The sequence below is a fragment of the Tenrec ecaudatus genome, chromosome 2 (genome assembly GCF_050624435.1).
Source record: "Tenrec ecaudatus isolate mTenEca1 chromosome 2, mTenEca1.hap1, whole genome shotgun sequence".
Lineage (NCBI taxonomy): Eukaryota > Metazoa > Chordata > Mammalia > Afrosoricida > Tenrecidae > Tenrec > Tenrec ecaudatus.
Window position 1 is genome coordinate 205,757,046 of NC_134531.1, and position 15,237 is coordinate 205,772,282.

General features: G+C 47.7%; 1 protein-coding gene across 1 annotated transcript in view; it reads left to right on the top strand.

Annotated features, from left to right (window-relative positions):
- Positions 1–15,237, top strand: part of OBSCN (obscurin, cytoskeletal calmodulin and titin-interacting RhoGEF) — a 192,372-nt gene that overhangs the window by 7,607 nt on the left and 169,528 nt on the right. The window contains exon 8 of the mRNA XM_075542891.1: positions 6,944–7,219. Within this exon, the coding sequence (XP_075399006.1) occupies positions 6,944–7,219 (276 nt within the window). The remainder of the gene's footprint in view (positions 1–6,943; positions 7,220–15,237) is intronic.

Consider the following 15,237-nt stretch of genomic DNA (forward strand, 5'->3'; position numbering starts at 1 on the left):
TCAGCTGGGGGCGCCATGAGGTATGGACCTGCTGGTGAACGGTGGGTGCTGACTGAGAGGCTGCTGTGGGCACACACAGCCCTCTCAATGGCCTGCTCTCTGCCTTGGGCTGGAGGGCAGAGTCTCCATGGTGACTCTGCTGTCAGTGAGGGCAGTGTACCCTCTTTTTCCTTGGGGCTCCACTCAGCAGGTAGGGAAGCAAGCAGATACAGCCAGTACCCTTGTGACTGCAACCTGGGCCGTGTGGGCTGGCTGGGCAGTGCCACCGTAGGGTGGGGTCCTGGATCAGAGGGAGTCCCCTCTGCCCTTGTTCCTGCCCACGAGAACATGGTGATCTGCTTCTGTGAGAGTACAGATGGGGTGGGTCGTTGGACTACTTTCTGGGGGTGGGTGGCCCATGGACCCTATGGGGAGGACTCTAGCAAGGTTGCTGCAGGCTCCTCTGTCTTCTCCTGTCTCTGAACAGGGTGCTCCTGGCAGTCTTGGTGCCCTGCCCTCAGCCCCTCTGCTCCTCCCACTCAGGGATCATCAGGGAGCTCAGGGAGCATCACCTAACCTTTCTCTTGTTTGGCTCCTGGGGCTCTCCCCTGTCTCCTGATTGGACCATGCTGTTGCTCAGCTTGCTTTTCATTGGACCATGCTGTTGCTCAGCTTGCTTCTCATTGGACCATGCCAATACTCAGCTTGCTCCTTGCATTTAGCTTTTTCCTGGTCGGCTCATACAGGGCATTCAGTTTGGGCTTATATTTTGCCTTACAGCTTGAAGGTGATGAAAGAAGCACGTTCTGGTTCTGGTGTGCAAAGCTTCCTCGGCTCCCCAGCTCTTCCGTGGCTTCTCTTGCTTTCCGTGACCGAACTGCATTCAGCTACTAGCCTGTGTCAGGCCCTTGGGGCTCTCTGCGGCACGGGGAGTGTATGGGCTGGCCTCTCATGGTTCCTCTGGTGTCATGGCCAGGAAGGTTCCCCTCTGAGTGGAAGAGTGGTGACCCCCATGTGTGACAAAGGGCCATCCTCACGGTGGAGAGCAGTCAGGGTGTGGAGATAATTCGGGCAAAGTGGAGGAGGTCCAGCTGTAAGTGAAAGCTCTTTAGAACGTTCACAGTTCAGATTGTTTACAAGATAAAGGTGACCATAGCTTACTTTTGTCATATTAATTCATGTACTGATTTATAGTGGTATATCAATTATTAGCACACAAAAAAAATCTCACTGCCATCGAGTCGATTCCCACTCATAGTGACCCTGTAGGATAGGGTAGAACTGCCCCTGTGGGTTTTCAAGAATATAATTCTTTTTTTAAGTCATTTTATTAGGGGCTCATACAACTCTTATCACAATCTATACATACATCAATTGTGTAAAGCACATTTGTGCTTTTGTTGCCCTCGTCAGTCTCAAAACATTTGCTCTCCACTTAAGCCCCTGGCATCAGCTTCTCATTTCCCCCTCCCTCCCCGCTCCCCACTCCCTCATGAACACTTGATAATTTATAAATTATTATTTTGTCATATCTTGCCTCGTCCAATGTCTCCCTTCACCCCCTTTTCTGTTGTCCATCCCCCAGGTAGGAGGTTATATGTAGATACTTGTAATCAGTTCCCCCCTTCCAACCCACTCCAAAAATATAACTCGTTACAGGTGTAGAAAGCCCAGTCTTTCTCAGGAGTGGGGAGGTGCAGGGTGGCTGGTGGTTTAGAACCGCTGACCTTGCAGATCGCAGCCAACGTGTGCCACTACACTGCCAACACTCCTCTTTCTGCCTCATAGTTACTGTAAACTACGCAAGAGAGCTCACATTAAACGCCCTGCCAGCAAAGTTCTTGATAAGATTAACGGATGGTGTAGAGACTCCAAACTCCTACCGCTATAGAGGTGATTCAGACTCTTAGCCACCCTGTAGGGCCTGGGAGAACCGCTCCTTTGGGTTTCCAGGACTGTAGCAACTCCTTAGTGGAGTCGAAAGTCTCATCTTTCTCTCACAGAAGGGCTGATGGTTTCAAACTGCCCAACGTGTAACCACCATGCCACCAACAGTGAGTAACAAAGAAACAAACCCCACATTAGAAACTCACTGTCATCCAGTCAGTGATGCTGACTCATAGCAACCCTCTAGGACAGGGCAGAAATGCCCCTGTGGGTTTCCGAGAAAGTCGAAATCCCTGTCTTCCCCCTGTGGAGCAGCTGGTAGTTTTGAACTTCGGACCTTGCTGATGGCAGCCCAACACATAACCACAAGTGAATCAAGACAAACTGCCACCAGGTCAATGCTGACTCACAGCGACCTTCTAGGACAGAGTAGGACTGCACCCTCATAGTCCCTGGGGTGATGCAAATGGATACTATTAGAAAGGTTGGGGGTTCAAGTCCACCAGGAGGCACCTTGGAAGAAGGGCCTGGTGTTCTGCTTCTGAGACACAAACCACTGAGACCCTCTGGAGCCCACCTCTACTCTGACACACCCAGGGCTCCCCTGAGCCCGAGCAGCAAGCATGTAATGACTGGCTGTGTCCGGGGAGCCTCTTCCTCTCCAGTCCAGGGTTGCCCTGTCTTGCTGCTCGGCCAGCGGCTCTGCTTCTCTGAGATGAGTTGGGCCTGGTTTGAAGCTTTGATCCCTGTCTTTCCGTGTGCCCAGAGCAGTAAGCAAGGTAAGCACACGCTTACTTCTGAGTGCTGCTCCGTCTGAACAGCTTCACGTGGCTTCACCACATCAAAGATTGTGCTTCTTGGTCTGGCTGCCAGAAGTCTCTCTCTCAACCCCGCAGCGTCTTCCCAGAGGATCAAAGCCTTTTTTCAAATAGCGCTCTTGACAAGGATGCAGCACCCAGTAAGCAAGGGAAGCATGGGCTTACCTGTGCTTGCTTCCTAATCAGTAGGGAGCAGTTACACATTTCTTCCCCACCACATCAAAGGTTCTGTTTCTAGACCTCCCTCTCTCCTTTAGAATCAAAGCTTCCTTCTTCTTCTTCAAATTTACCATCTATGACTGATAAATAAGCAAAAACAAAAAACAGGTGAAACTTCACTACTGAATAGTAAGCAGGCACAAACCAGTGCTTACCCTGTTTATGGGAGAATATGCTTTCTGGGAACTTTTGGCAATCGTTGCTAAGGAGCAGCAGGCACAGAGTGAGGTCCAGGTTGGGGCAGGGCAGGTGGTGCTATGCTGAGCTGCACAGTGGCCGAGGCCCTGACAGGAGTAGCGCAGTACAGGGCAGGAACAAGCTGCGCCACAAGCTTAAGGGTGCTTGTGGAGTCTACTGGCAGTGGCTGATGGTGCAGTATGCAGGCCAGGAGGACGCTGGGAGTACAGCTGTGGGGTTGGGGACCAGGAGTCTTTTGGTTCAGTGCTCAAATCCACCACCTCTGTGAGAGATAAAGGTGGGACGGTCCACTCCTTTAAAGAGTTACAGGCTTGGAACCCCCAGGCAGGTTGGCTGTAGGCTGGAACCTACTTACCAACATTATTTTGCATGTTTAATGAAGTTGAAAACATAAAAACCAGAGTCAAAAGCCTAAGGAAAAAGCAAGTAGCATAAGAAAAGGTTAAGTGGTAAAAAATCAAATAGAATTCTTAGAGCTGAAAAGTATAGAAACTTAAAAACTCACTGGCAGTTTTATTTTTAAAAATAGCATATAGCTATTTAGTTAAAAGGTTAAATAGACACAGCTAGAGATAGAGTTGAGCTAGAAGATAGACCTGAGGAAATGACCCAAAATGAAGCCCAGAGAGATAAACAGAGATAAAGGGCTTCTTTTCTGGTAATGATGGGTCTAGTTATTTAGACAAATGCTGCTAAAAACCAAAATTGCTAAATGAAGTATAGAAGGAAAAATAATCCTATATCCCTGTAGCATTAAAATTCCAACAAAATTCAAAAGATGTCTGCGATGCAATAAACAAACAGACAAACAAACAATGTCGACCCCAGGTGACTGTCAACAACATCATGTTTAAGTCGATTTGTGGTCTGTTTATGTAACGAAATACAACCCAGCGGTGAGAATGAGTCATAAAAAGGGAAAACATACTGAATTAGGAAGGTAAGTTTCAGAGCCCGGCAGACTTTTGTGTATATTTAACAACAGACAGAGTAACACACGTAGTACCCACCACTTGCAGTGTACGCGGTAGAATTGCTGGGCACTGGTCTGAGCACACGGCGTTTAGTAATTATGTGGAGTTCTCACAGCACTCTGACTCAATTTAGAGGCGAGGAAACGGAAACACAGAGAAGCCAACACAACGGTATGCGAGGAAGCAGAGACGGGCAGCCTGAAGTTAAACCTACACGAAAACAGATGGGCAGGAGGAAACTGCAAAGAAAGGCCGTCGGTTTCCAGAGTGTAGGATAGGTTAGAGTGAGGGACATCTCAAGGTCAGAGAAGGTGACTTTCTTTACCCGGGGGGACTATGTCTGTGCCCATTGCATCATATGCTTTATCCTTTCCCTATTATCCGTGCTCTTCGTGACCCAGGCATGTAGTTAGGTGTCATGGAGTCAGTCCCCACTCACAGCAGCCCCGCGCGCGACAGAAAGAAACAGCTCCTGGTCGTCCTCACAATTGTTCTTGCGTTTGATCCCATTGTTCACAGTCACGGTGTCAGTCCATCTTGGTGAAAGCATTCCTCTGTTTTGCTGTCCTCCTCCAAGGTCTAGTCTGTCCTGGCAGCATCCTCAAAGTACATAAGGCAAAGTCTTGCCTCCTGGCCTCTAACTAGCCTTCTGGCTGTACTTCTTCCAGGACAGTTTGTTCATGGTGCTTTCAGTATTCTGTACCAGCACCCAAATTCAAATGCATTGACTCTGCTTCACTCTTCTTTATTCAGTGTCCAGTTTTGACCTGCATATGATGCAATTAAAAATACCAGATTGGAGTAAGGCACACCTTACTCCATTTCTATCACCGAGACCATGTTTTCCAACGATTGTGCTTTCCTCTTTGTTTCCAACTTTTTCATTCTATAATCAATAATAATCATTAATAATAATTAAAATAGCAGCATATTATTTAGGAATTTGGAATAGGAAGGTGGATGCCAGGAAGATAAAAACAGCTCAGAGATCTTTAACTGGTTTCTGGGGAGCAGGATGAAGTCAAGCTGTGTGAGGGGTGAGCAGGTCATCATTTAACAGTTTATGCTTTTCTCCCTTTTTGTTGTTTTAAAAACTAGTTTATTTTCATGCATGCCTCAGTTGGTAATGTGCACATGCACTGGCTCAAAGAAAACCTGTTTTATATGCTTCCATGTGTATGATGTCTAAGGACAGCCAGAAGCTAGGTGGCTTAGAAATGAGCACAATGCTTGCTCTAGAGCAGGGCAGTTGGGGACTGGGTACAGACCGATGGGGGTGTATGACTTGTCAAAACTCACTGACTTGTGCACCAGATCTTCACAAGTCACCGAATGCCAATGCTATCCTAGTTTAAAGACCAGTGAGCGATGTTTTCAGCGCTTGGGGACTCCTGCTGAACAAGCAGAAAGCCTGGCTGATACCTGGTGCTGTTGGCTTTCGTGGGCCAGGAGGAGAACAGGAGGAGCAAGCAATTTGGACAGTGGTTTATTTTGCTCCGAGGAAGGGATGTTCAAGCCGATGGAGCCGTTACTGTCGAAAGTGCTCTGTGGTCTGAGACCCACCCAGCCTCTGTCCTTATGCAAACCTGCAGGGTGGGAGGAAGGGACGCACGGACACGTGCCTGGTGCGAGGCAGCTAGGGCCAGCAGCTCCTCCTTTTGAAGCAGGTGCATGGTTCTTTGAGTTAGTAGTTTTGTTCTTCATTTTGTGTTTTTGGAGAAGGTTTACATAACAGTGTAGGTTCCCAGTCCACGTCTGTCCGTGGCACCGGTCACATTCTTCCCCGTGCCGGCAGCCTCATGATTCTACTTCTCCATACCCCATTCCCATGGACCTTGCTTCTCTGCTCTGTGCCTCCCTCGTCTTTGTGTGGAAGTAAGTGCCGACTGTCTGGTCAACATCTAGATGCCTTTGTTAAAGGGGCACCCGCAGCACTTGGGGCGGTACTTTTCTCTGGCCATCTGATCTAAGATTTAGAAAGCATCTCGGGACAATAACCCTGGGGAGCTCTCTAACTCCTAACAAACTCAGTAGGTCTGCCTTATTTGAAAAGGGAATTCGAGATTCTGTCTAGATTTCCTTTCCATTCGCTCAGGGTCTGTGGTGGCCCGAGTAGACCGGTCGGTCTTGGCTCCAGGTAGATGAGGCGGGGGTCTGTTCAGGCTATTCGTCCCGTAGGCTAGTTTCTTCCTTGAGTGTTTGGTGTCCTTTGGCTCCGGACGAGTAGAGACCATCGGTTGTATCTAGACGGCTATTTGCAAATGTGAGGAGGAGCTCTGGTGGGGTAGTGGTTCCTCAGTGGGCTGCAATCCACAAGGTCAGCAGTTCAAGACACCAGTCGTTCCGCAGGAGAAAGACGGGGCTTTCGACTCCCGGAAGGAGTTAGTCTCAGAAACCCACACGGGCAGTTCTACCTGCTGGGTGGGGCCACTAGAAGTGGGGCTCTCGGCGTCAGCATCAACCCGACGGCAGGGAGCTTGGCTTCTTTGGTTGAGAACACAGATGCTTCTCATTAATCTGGGATGTCGTTCTCACCTGTACGAGCGGGTTTACCGACAGACACGTCCTATGAGACTACAGTTCTAACCCCTCAAACGCAGAAACCAACTCCCGGCTTTTTCACAAAATAACACTTTGGGCCCTTTGAACTCCGAGATACTGCCTCACAGGGTTTTCACACCATGTGTTTCACATGTTCATTTCCTGCAACTTCCAGAATGCATCTCCTCCCTTAAACCGTTCTGTTCTCAGCCCGGTGACAGAAGACACACAACTCACAGGCAGTGGCTCCCGTCGGAGACTCTCAGCATCTGAACCTCAGAATCTCTGATCTGGAGCCTCTGATCCTGTGTTTCTCTCTGTCCCCAGAGCCCGCAGCGGTGTTTGCCAAGGAGCAGCCGGCACGGAGCGAGGTGCGGGCCGAGGCGGGGGGCAGCGCCACGCTGAGCTGCGAGGTGGCCCAGGCGCAGACGGAGGTGGCCTGGTACAAGGACGGGAAGAAGCTGAGTTCGAGCTCCAGGGTGCACATGGAGGCCAAGGGCTGTCGGCGGCGGCTGGTGGTGCAGCAGGCAGGCAAGGCTGACGCCGGGGAGTACAGCTGTGAGGCCGGGGGCCAGAAGGTGGCCTTCCACCTGGACGTCACAGGTGGGTGCCTATTACCTTGTTTGAGGAAGTTTCTGGGACTGACTTACTACCCCTATGGACTTCATTTTTGCTTTCCTTGGTGTGTGTGTGTGTGTGTGTGTGTGTGTGTGTGTGTCCAGATTGACTAGAGAAACAAACCCAGAGACACTCATGTGTGTAGGAGCACTTATATGTTGAGAAAACATCGCAGTCCAGTCCGGATCAAGTCCATAAGTCTGATATGAACCCATATGTCCTCTACCAGTCCACAATCCCTCTTCAGACTCACACAGCACATGCAGTGATGCCGAATGCAGGAAGATCACAGGCGGGTGAGTGGAAAGTCTGTAGATCCAATGCTGGTGGAAGCATCTCAGCGTTGGCACGGGTCTCCATGTGGCCCCTCCATCTCTCTGAGTGTCTCAACAGCAGGATAGTGAAACTGAGAGAATGTGGCCCCCCTCCAGGGAGAAAGGAGAGGAAGTTCCCAGAATCCTCATGAGAAGGCCACGTCCACAAGGAGGCATCATCAGGCTGTGACCAGATTGACAGGCTAGACGCCACCCCCAGACCTATTTATAAGTTGATATGAGATTATGTAACTACCACAGTGTGTGTTAGAGGGTAGAATGGGAGGGTAGCAGGAAGGGAGTCCACCATGGCTCCCTCACCTGTCTGATGTCCCAGTCAGGATGCTTCCTTGGAGGGGCTGGCTGGGACCAAGCCCACGGTCTTTCTCTTCTCCTGATGCTGCCTGAGCGTGCACATAGGCCTGTCTCTCCTCTGACCTCTCTTCTTGCGATCATCTCAGCCCGTCAACCTCAGGCCTCTTCCCAATATGCCACTGTCTCCATGTTCTCTGCTCAAGGCCAGTCTGTGGCCTAAAGCAAGTGTCAAGGTGGTAGAGAACTAGACTCCCCTCCGGTGACTGCCGGCTGTGGCTGAGGCTCCCCCGGATGTAAGAGGCGGTGTAAGAACTAGGCAAGTGAATACTCCACAAATCTCTCTGTTCTTACCAGAAATGGGTTGTTTTCCTCTAATGGACTCCATCATGTGTGGCAAGCCTCAGTTTCATCTCTGGAACACTGGAAAATGACCTCAGCACTCTCCCCGTGTTCTTGCTGCTTCTCTGGAGGAGAGAATTCCACAAGCTATCATCTTGATGTAGAAATGGTTTTGGATACCGAGCTAGCCTCACACTCTTGAATCAAACCTCAGCAGCTTGTGGTGTATTATTCTTTTTCTACAAGGGGGGCAGCCCCGGTGGGTTATGGGTTGGGCCACTAACCGCTAGGACAGCAGTTTGAAACCATCAGCTGCTCTGCAGGAGAAAGATGAGACGTTCTGCTCCTGTTAAGAGTTCCATGATGCTCACCTTCCCAACATGATCGCTGAAGACAAATGGGCACGTAAGCAAATGTGGTGAAGAAAGCTGATGGTGGCCGGCTATCAAAAGATACAGTGTCTAGGGTCTTAAAGGCTTGAAGGTAAACAAGCAGCCGTCTAGCTGAGAAGCAACAAAGCCCACATGGAAGAAGCACACCAGCATGTGCAATCACAAGGTGTCGAAGGGATCAAGTATCAGGCATTAAAGAACAAAAAATAAAATCATTGTGAATGAGAGGGAGTGCAGATTGGGGACCCAAGACCCATCTGTAGGCAACTGGACATCCCTTTACAGAAGGGTCACCAGGAGGAGACGAGTTAGTTGGTGCAGTGTAGCAACGATGAAACATACAAATTTCTTCTAGTTCCTAAATGCTTCCGCCACCCCCATCCCCACTATCATGATCCCAATTCTACCTTACAAATCTGGCTAGAACAGAGGATGTACACTGGTACAGATAGGAACTGGAAACACAGGGAATCCAGGACAGATGATCCCTTCAGGAGTGGTGATACTGGGAGGGTGGGATGGAAAGGGGGAAACGATTACAAGGATCTACATATAACCCCCTTCCTGGGGGACAGACAACAGAAAAGTGGGTGAAGAGAGAAAAGTGGGACAGTGTAAGACATGAAAAAAATTTATAAATGATCAAGGGTTCATGGGGGAGGGAAGGTGGGATAGGGAGGAGAAAAATGAGCTGATACCAAGGGCTCAAGTAGAAAGCAAATGTTTTGAGAATGATGATGGCAACAAATGTACACATGTGCTTGAGACAATGGATGGATGGATGGATGGATGGATGGATGGAGATGAGTTGTAAGAGCCCCCAATGAAATGATTTTAAATTAATCAATTAAAAAAATTAAAAAGAATGATTGTATAAGGTTCTGGCTTATAATATTCTAAAATACCTGGACCAAAAATAAATTCATGGAAGATCTGTTAAAAAAAAGAGTGACAATTTTGGGGAACCCACAGGGGGCAATTCTACTCTGCCCTATTAGGGTCGAGATGAGTCAGAATTGACTCGATGGCCGTGTGTTTCATTTTTTCGGTTTAGTTTGTTTTGCTTATTTTGTTCCCATGTTACTGGATTTGGTTTGCAAATGTTCGTTGAGTTAGTTTTGCATTTATGGCAGCAGCTTTTCCTCGGTCCTGACTCTGCTTGGTCACCGTCGCCTGCTAAGAGCAGCGTCGCAGAGTGACTTGGAAAGGGCTCTGTTTTCTTCTGCTTTTAGAACGAGAATTTGTACAATTGATGTCACTTGAACACTTTTTTGGGTTTAACTTATTATGCTAACTGAGTCGGTGAAATCATTTGGGCTTAGAAATGTCTCTTTTGGCAGTTTTAAGTTTTGAACGGCATTTATTGGCTAGTTACAGGATTCTGTTGCTGGCTGCCGTTGAGTGAGCTGTGACTTGCGGCGATCTTAGGCAGAACGGATGGAAACCCTGCCTTATCTTCATGATCCTCATGTGATATGTTATGTGCTATGTTGAGCTCCTTCTTGAGCACACTGAGCCATTCTCTGTCCCGAGAGCTTCTCTCGTTTTCACCGACTGACTGCTTCACCAAGCGTGATGCCCTTCTCTAGGGACCCCTCCCTTCGGTGGCAAACATGCCAACAGTGAGCAAGCTGGTGGCTTGCCATTCTCCTTTCCAGCGAGCATTCCGTTGCATTTCTTCTAAGACCGATTTGTTTGTTCTTCACAGGAGACGCAGTATTCTTTACCAAGCCGACATTGCAAAGGCCATGATTCCCCTGTCTTCATTGCATGCGTATCAGATGACTGAAAAGATGGTAGCTTGGGCCAGATGCGCCTGAGCCATTAGGATGGCACCTTAGTGCTTTAAAAGTAAGGACGTGCAGTGCAGATCCTGGCAGCCGGTTGGCTCAGTGCAGTGCCTTGTTTGACTCTTGACCACTGCTTCCACGGGCACCGCTTGTTGACCCAATAGAACAAAGCCCTTGCCGGCTTCCTCCCCCCCCTACTATTGATCCTGGCCCCTTTCATTGGCCCATCTGTGAGGAGTCTCATTTTCTGTGCATTCAGTTGTAGTCTATCATGAAGGCTGTGGGTTTTGATCTTCATCAGGAAGGGCTGCAGGTTGTCCTCACTTTTCACAAGCAAAGCTGGGTCAGCTGCATACCACACGCTAGTAAAGAGTCTCCCTCCGATCTTGAGGACACATTTTTCTTCAACTCGTGTGGCTCCTTGGGTGTTTTGTTTGGCATGCAGATAAGCAGATAGAGTAAAGAAGGGGCAAGGATACAGCCGTCCCACGCCCGGTTTCCAATCGTGACTCACAATCTTGAACACACACTGTCCCGGGGACTACCTCTGGGTCCACGGACAGGCCCCGCACGAGCACAGTTAAATGTCTTCACAGTCGCGTTCTTTGTAATGTTACCCACAGGTTTCGTGACTGATGTAGTTGAATACCTTCTCATGGCCAGTAGAACACAGACGTTCTTTCTTCTGGTCGCCTCTGCTTTCCGTCCGGATCCATCTGACATCCTTCAGGATACCGCTTGTCTCTGCCCTTTTTTGAATCTGGCTTGCGTTTCTGGAGCTTCCCTGTGGGTGTACTGCTGCACCCAGTTTTATTTACCTGCAGCATAATTCTACTTGCATCTGATATCAATAATAGTTTGATAATTCCTGCATTCCGTCTGACAGCCTTGGGTTGGGGTGGACAGATATACATCGCTTCCTCTGATTGGGCCCGCTAGCCTCATCGTTTTCCCGTGGAATGGCTGGTGGGTTTGAACCATCGACCTTGTGGTTAGTAGCCCAACACTTCTCCAACGGCACCATCAGGGCCAGGACTCCTTTACAGGTTGATAGAAACTTTATTAAACAAAACCCAAATCAAGATGTGAACATGGTTTCTCAACATATCCTCCGGGTAGGGCTATATGCTTCTGAAGGTAGGATTTCCAACCTTTCCCCGAAGAGTTCGGTGCCATTTGATTCGTGATGACGGCAGCTTTGGTGTCTTTGAGAGGTGACTCAAACTGTGCTGTTTGCGTTTGGGGAACAGGAGTCTGCAAGGGTAGGATGGGGCAAGGTTTCCTCAGGTGATTCCCACAGCACAGTCTTGCTAGCCCCGAGGGAGGAGCAGAGGTTCATTGGTGATGGAAAATTCCTCAGTGCAATTTTTCTTTTTCTCTAATGCAGTTTTATTTTCTTTCTTTTTCTAAAAATAATTTTATTGGAGGCTTGTACAATTCTTATCACAACCTATCCATCCATGTGTCTAGCACACCTGTTGCCATCATCATTCTCAAAACATCTGCCCTCTACTTGAGCCCTTGGCATCCATTCCTCATTTTTTCCCCTTCAATTTTCTTCAGCCTTCTCCATAAGAAGTCTCTATGGGTGTCCTGCGTCTGTTGAGAATATCTATCAAAATTACTTCTTGTGAATCCCAGAAGAGTCACCATCACCTTCTGAGTTGACCTCTCTGTCTTGAATTTAACTGGTGCAGTAGATCCTTCAGCAGGCTTTGCTCTGTTTGGATCTGGTTTTTGAAGGCACATTACTGAGACTAAGACAAATGTTACCCGAAAGAATCTGTTGACATCAGCCGTGCCTGAATGAGCTGGACATACCCTTAGTAGTAGTAGGTTCTGATACACCATCTAGACCTTTCTCTATGTTCCCTTCTGCGCCCTCTGGGGACACAGTAACTATATGTAACTCTTCACTGTCTCCTTGCTGAGTTGGTTCTGACGTACCCACTCTGCACACATCAGACCCAGACACTGCCTGGTCACGTGTCATCCTCACAATCGATGTTACGCTTGAGCCCCTGTTACGGCCGCTGCGTCACTCCGTCTTATTGAGGGTTTCCTCTTTCTCACTGACCCCTGTTTGACCAAGCACAGCGTCCTTTCCAGGGACTGGTTTCGTCTGGTAGCATGTTCAAAGAAAGTGAGACAAAGTCTCACCATTCTCACTTCTAAGGAGTGTGCTAACTGTAATTCTTTCAAGATGAGTTTGTTTTTACTGCAGGTCGTGGGCACTTTCAGTGTTCTTTGCCAACACCACAATTCACATGCATCAGTTCTTCTTCAGTCTTTCTTATTCACGCGCATATGAGGATGCTATGGTTTGGGTCGGCCACCTTAGCCCTCAACACGACACCTTTGCTCCGTAGCACTTTAAAGAGGTTTTGTGCAGTAGATGTGCCCAATGAAATACGTCATTTTATTTCTTTTCTTATTTTTAATTAAGAGATCATTTTATGATGAGGGCAATAAATGTACAGATGTGCTTTACACAATTGATGTATGTATAGATTGTGATAAGAGTTGTATGAGCCCCTAATAAAACGTTTTAAAAAAAGAGATCATTTTATTGGGGCCTCTTACAACAACCCATACATCCATTGTATCAAGCATATTTGTACATACATTGTCAGCATTATTTTCTAAACATTTACTTTCTATTGAGCCCTTGGTATCAGCTCCTCTTTTTTCCCTCCCCCTCTCTCTCCCCACCCTTGATAAATTATGATTATTTTCATATCTTACACTGTCCGCTGTCTCCCTTCCCCCATGATTTCTGTTGTGCGTCCCCCTAGAGGGTGTGTATGTGTGGTTATGTGTCGATCACTGCGATCGGTTCCCCTTCCTCCTGCCCTCTCCTCACCTTCCCCCTACCCTCCTGGTATGCTACTCCCATTCCTGTTCCTGGATTCCGTGTGTCATGAGTTCTATCTCTGTACCTGTGCACATGCTCCGGTCTAATGATAGTGGGGGGTGAGGAACCCTCAAGGAACCAGAGGGATAGTATGTGTTTCATCAATGTTTTACTGCACCCTGGTTGACTCATCCCTTCCTTGTGGCCCTTCTGTGAGGGGATGCCCCATTATCTTCAGATGGGTTTTGGATCTCTGCTCCAATCCCTCTCATTCTCAACAATATTATTTTTTGGGGGGGTCTTTTGATGCCTGTTACCTGATCCCGTCAACACCTCATGATTGCACGGGCTGGTGTGTTTCTTCCATGTGACCTTGTTGCTTGTCTGCTAGATGGCCACTTGTTTACCTTGAAGCCTTTAAGACTTCAGACGCTATATCTTTTGATAGCCGGGCACCATCTGCTTTCTTCACCACATTTGCTTATGCACCTGCTTTGTCTTCAGTGATTGTGTCGGGAAGGTGAGCATGATTTGATTTCTTGATTGCTGCTTCCTTGAGCATTGACTGTGGATCCACGTAGAATGAAATCTTTGAGAGCCTCAATCTTTCCTCTTTAGAACCAGTATTTTGCCACTTCAAAGGCATATAGAAATATTACCACCCAAAAGGTCCTTTTAGCTATCCTTCCACCTTTACATTATTTGTTGCCTCTATATGTTGAGCATCTTATCAGATAGTGTGATAATTTTTGCTTCCTATTGTCTTACATATTCTAAAGTTGGGGGCTGACAACTGCAGCTCTTTTGGTAAGTACATGTGACTCTGAAGTAAAATTGAAAATGAAAATAATGCAATCATAGTTTCATTGATAAAAATCTTTAAAGGGTATTATTCAGGTAATGGCGATTTCATTTGTTGGTAAAAATGTATTTATGGCTCTTGAATCATTTTTAAATTGTTGCGAGGGACAGGATTGGCTCTTCCACCTCCAAAGTTTGCTGAGCCCTGTTCTAAAGAATTCCAGAGGAAAAGATCAGCCCAGTTTTTGGACCCAGGCATTTACCATTTCTGTTGCGCTGACACCATTCCTTGAGCAGTTATTTCAGAGCTGCAGAATTCCCCTTAGCTTCCCTTGACTCACCTGTCATCCCTGAAGGATATGTTTGCTGACTGTAGAGTTCTGGTGGATGGTTCTTTTCTTTCAGCACTTTGAAAATGCTCAGCTTTCCTCTGTCTCCATGTTATGAGGCTCGGGGTCCGATTCTTTACATCCCAGAGCAGCCAGTCGGCTGGTCGAGTATTAAACTGGAAGGAGGGAGAGTCTCCCAGTCCCCGGGGCTGTTCTGCTTCTATTTTCAAAAACGTCACAGTGCCGTTGGCGCCTGTCCTGTGTGCACCACAGGTGGTTAGCGCAGAGCCGGGGATTGTTCTGTCTCCTAGTCTGGTGCTCAGACTCTGGTGTGGTGGTGAAAACCAAGGATTTTTAGAGTTCTTAAAAATCTCCATGTGGCCATTTTTCCAGAACCCCTCCCTTTCCACAATCTTTACTTTCTGCTTCCTGGGCGCTTCCTACTCAGTTCTCCAGACAGAAAACTGGAACCGTACTTACCATGTTCTGAGATGAACTTGCTGAAATCTTGTCTCTCTCATGGAGCTGCTGCTGGGTTCGAACAGTTGATCTTGCAGATAGCAGCCCAGGTGTATAACCACTAGGCAACCACAGCTCCTCACTTTTGTACAATTGTGAATTTTCTCTTTGTAACAATTCAAATGAACCTGAACCTTGGTGTTTCTTGGGTGGAACAAATCCTAAGCAATGTCTACATAAGATTCCATTTTTCAGTGATGTTTATAACTCATTTGTGCATATTTTGTAGGCAAATGACTGTAACAGTGAACTTGATGGTATGAGCTCAGCTGTGGGACCTTTCTTTTCTGTCAAGAACTGTTTGGAAATTTATAACTTCATAACATACTTAGAACCCCCTCCCAGGGGGA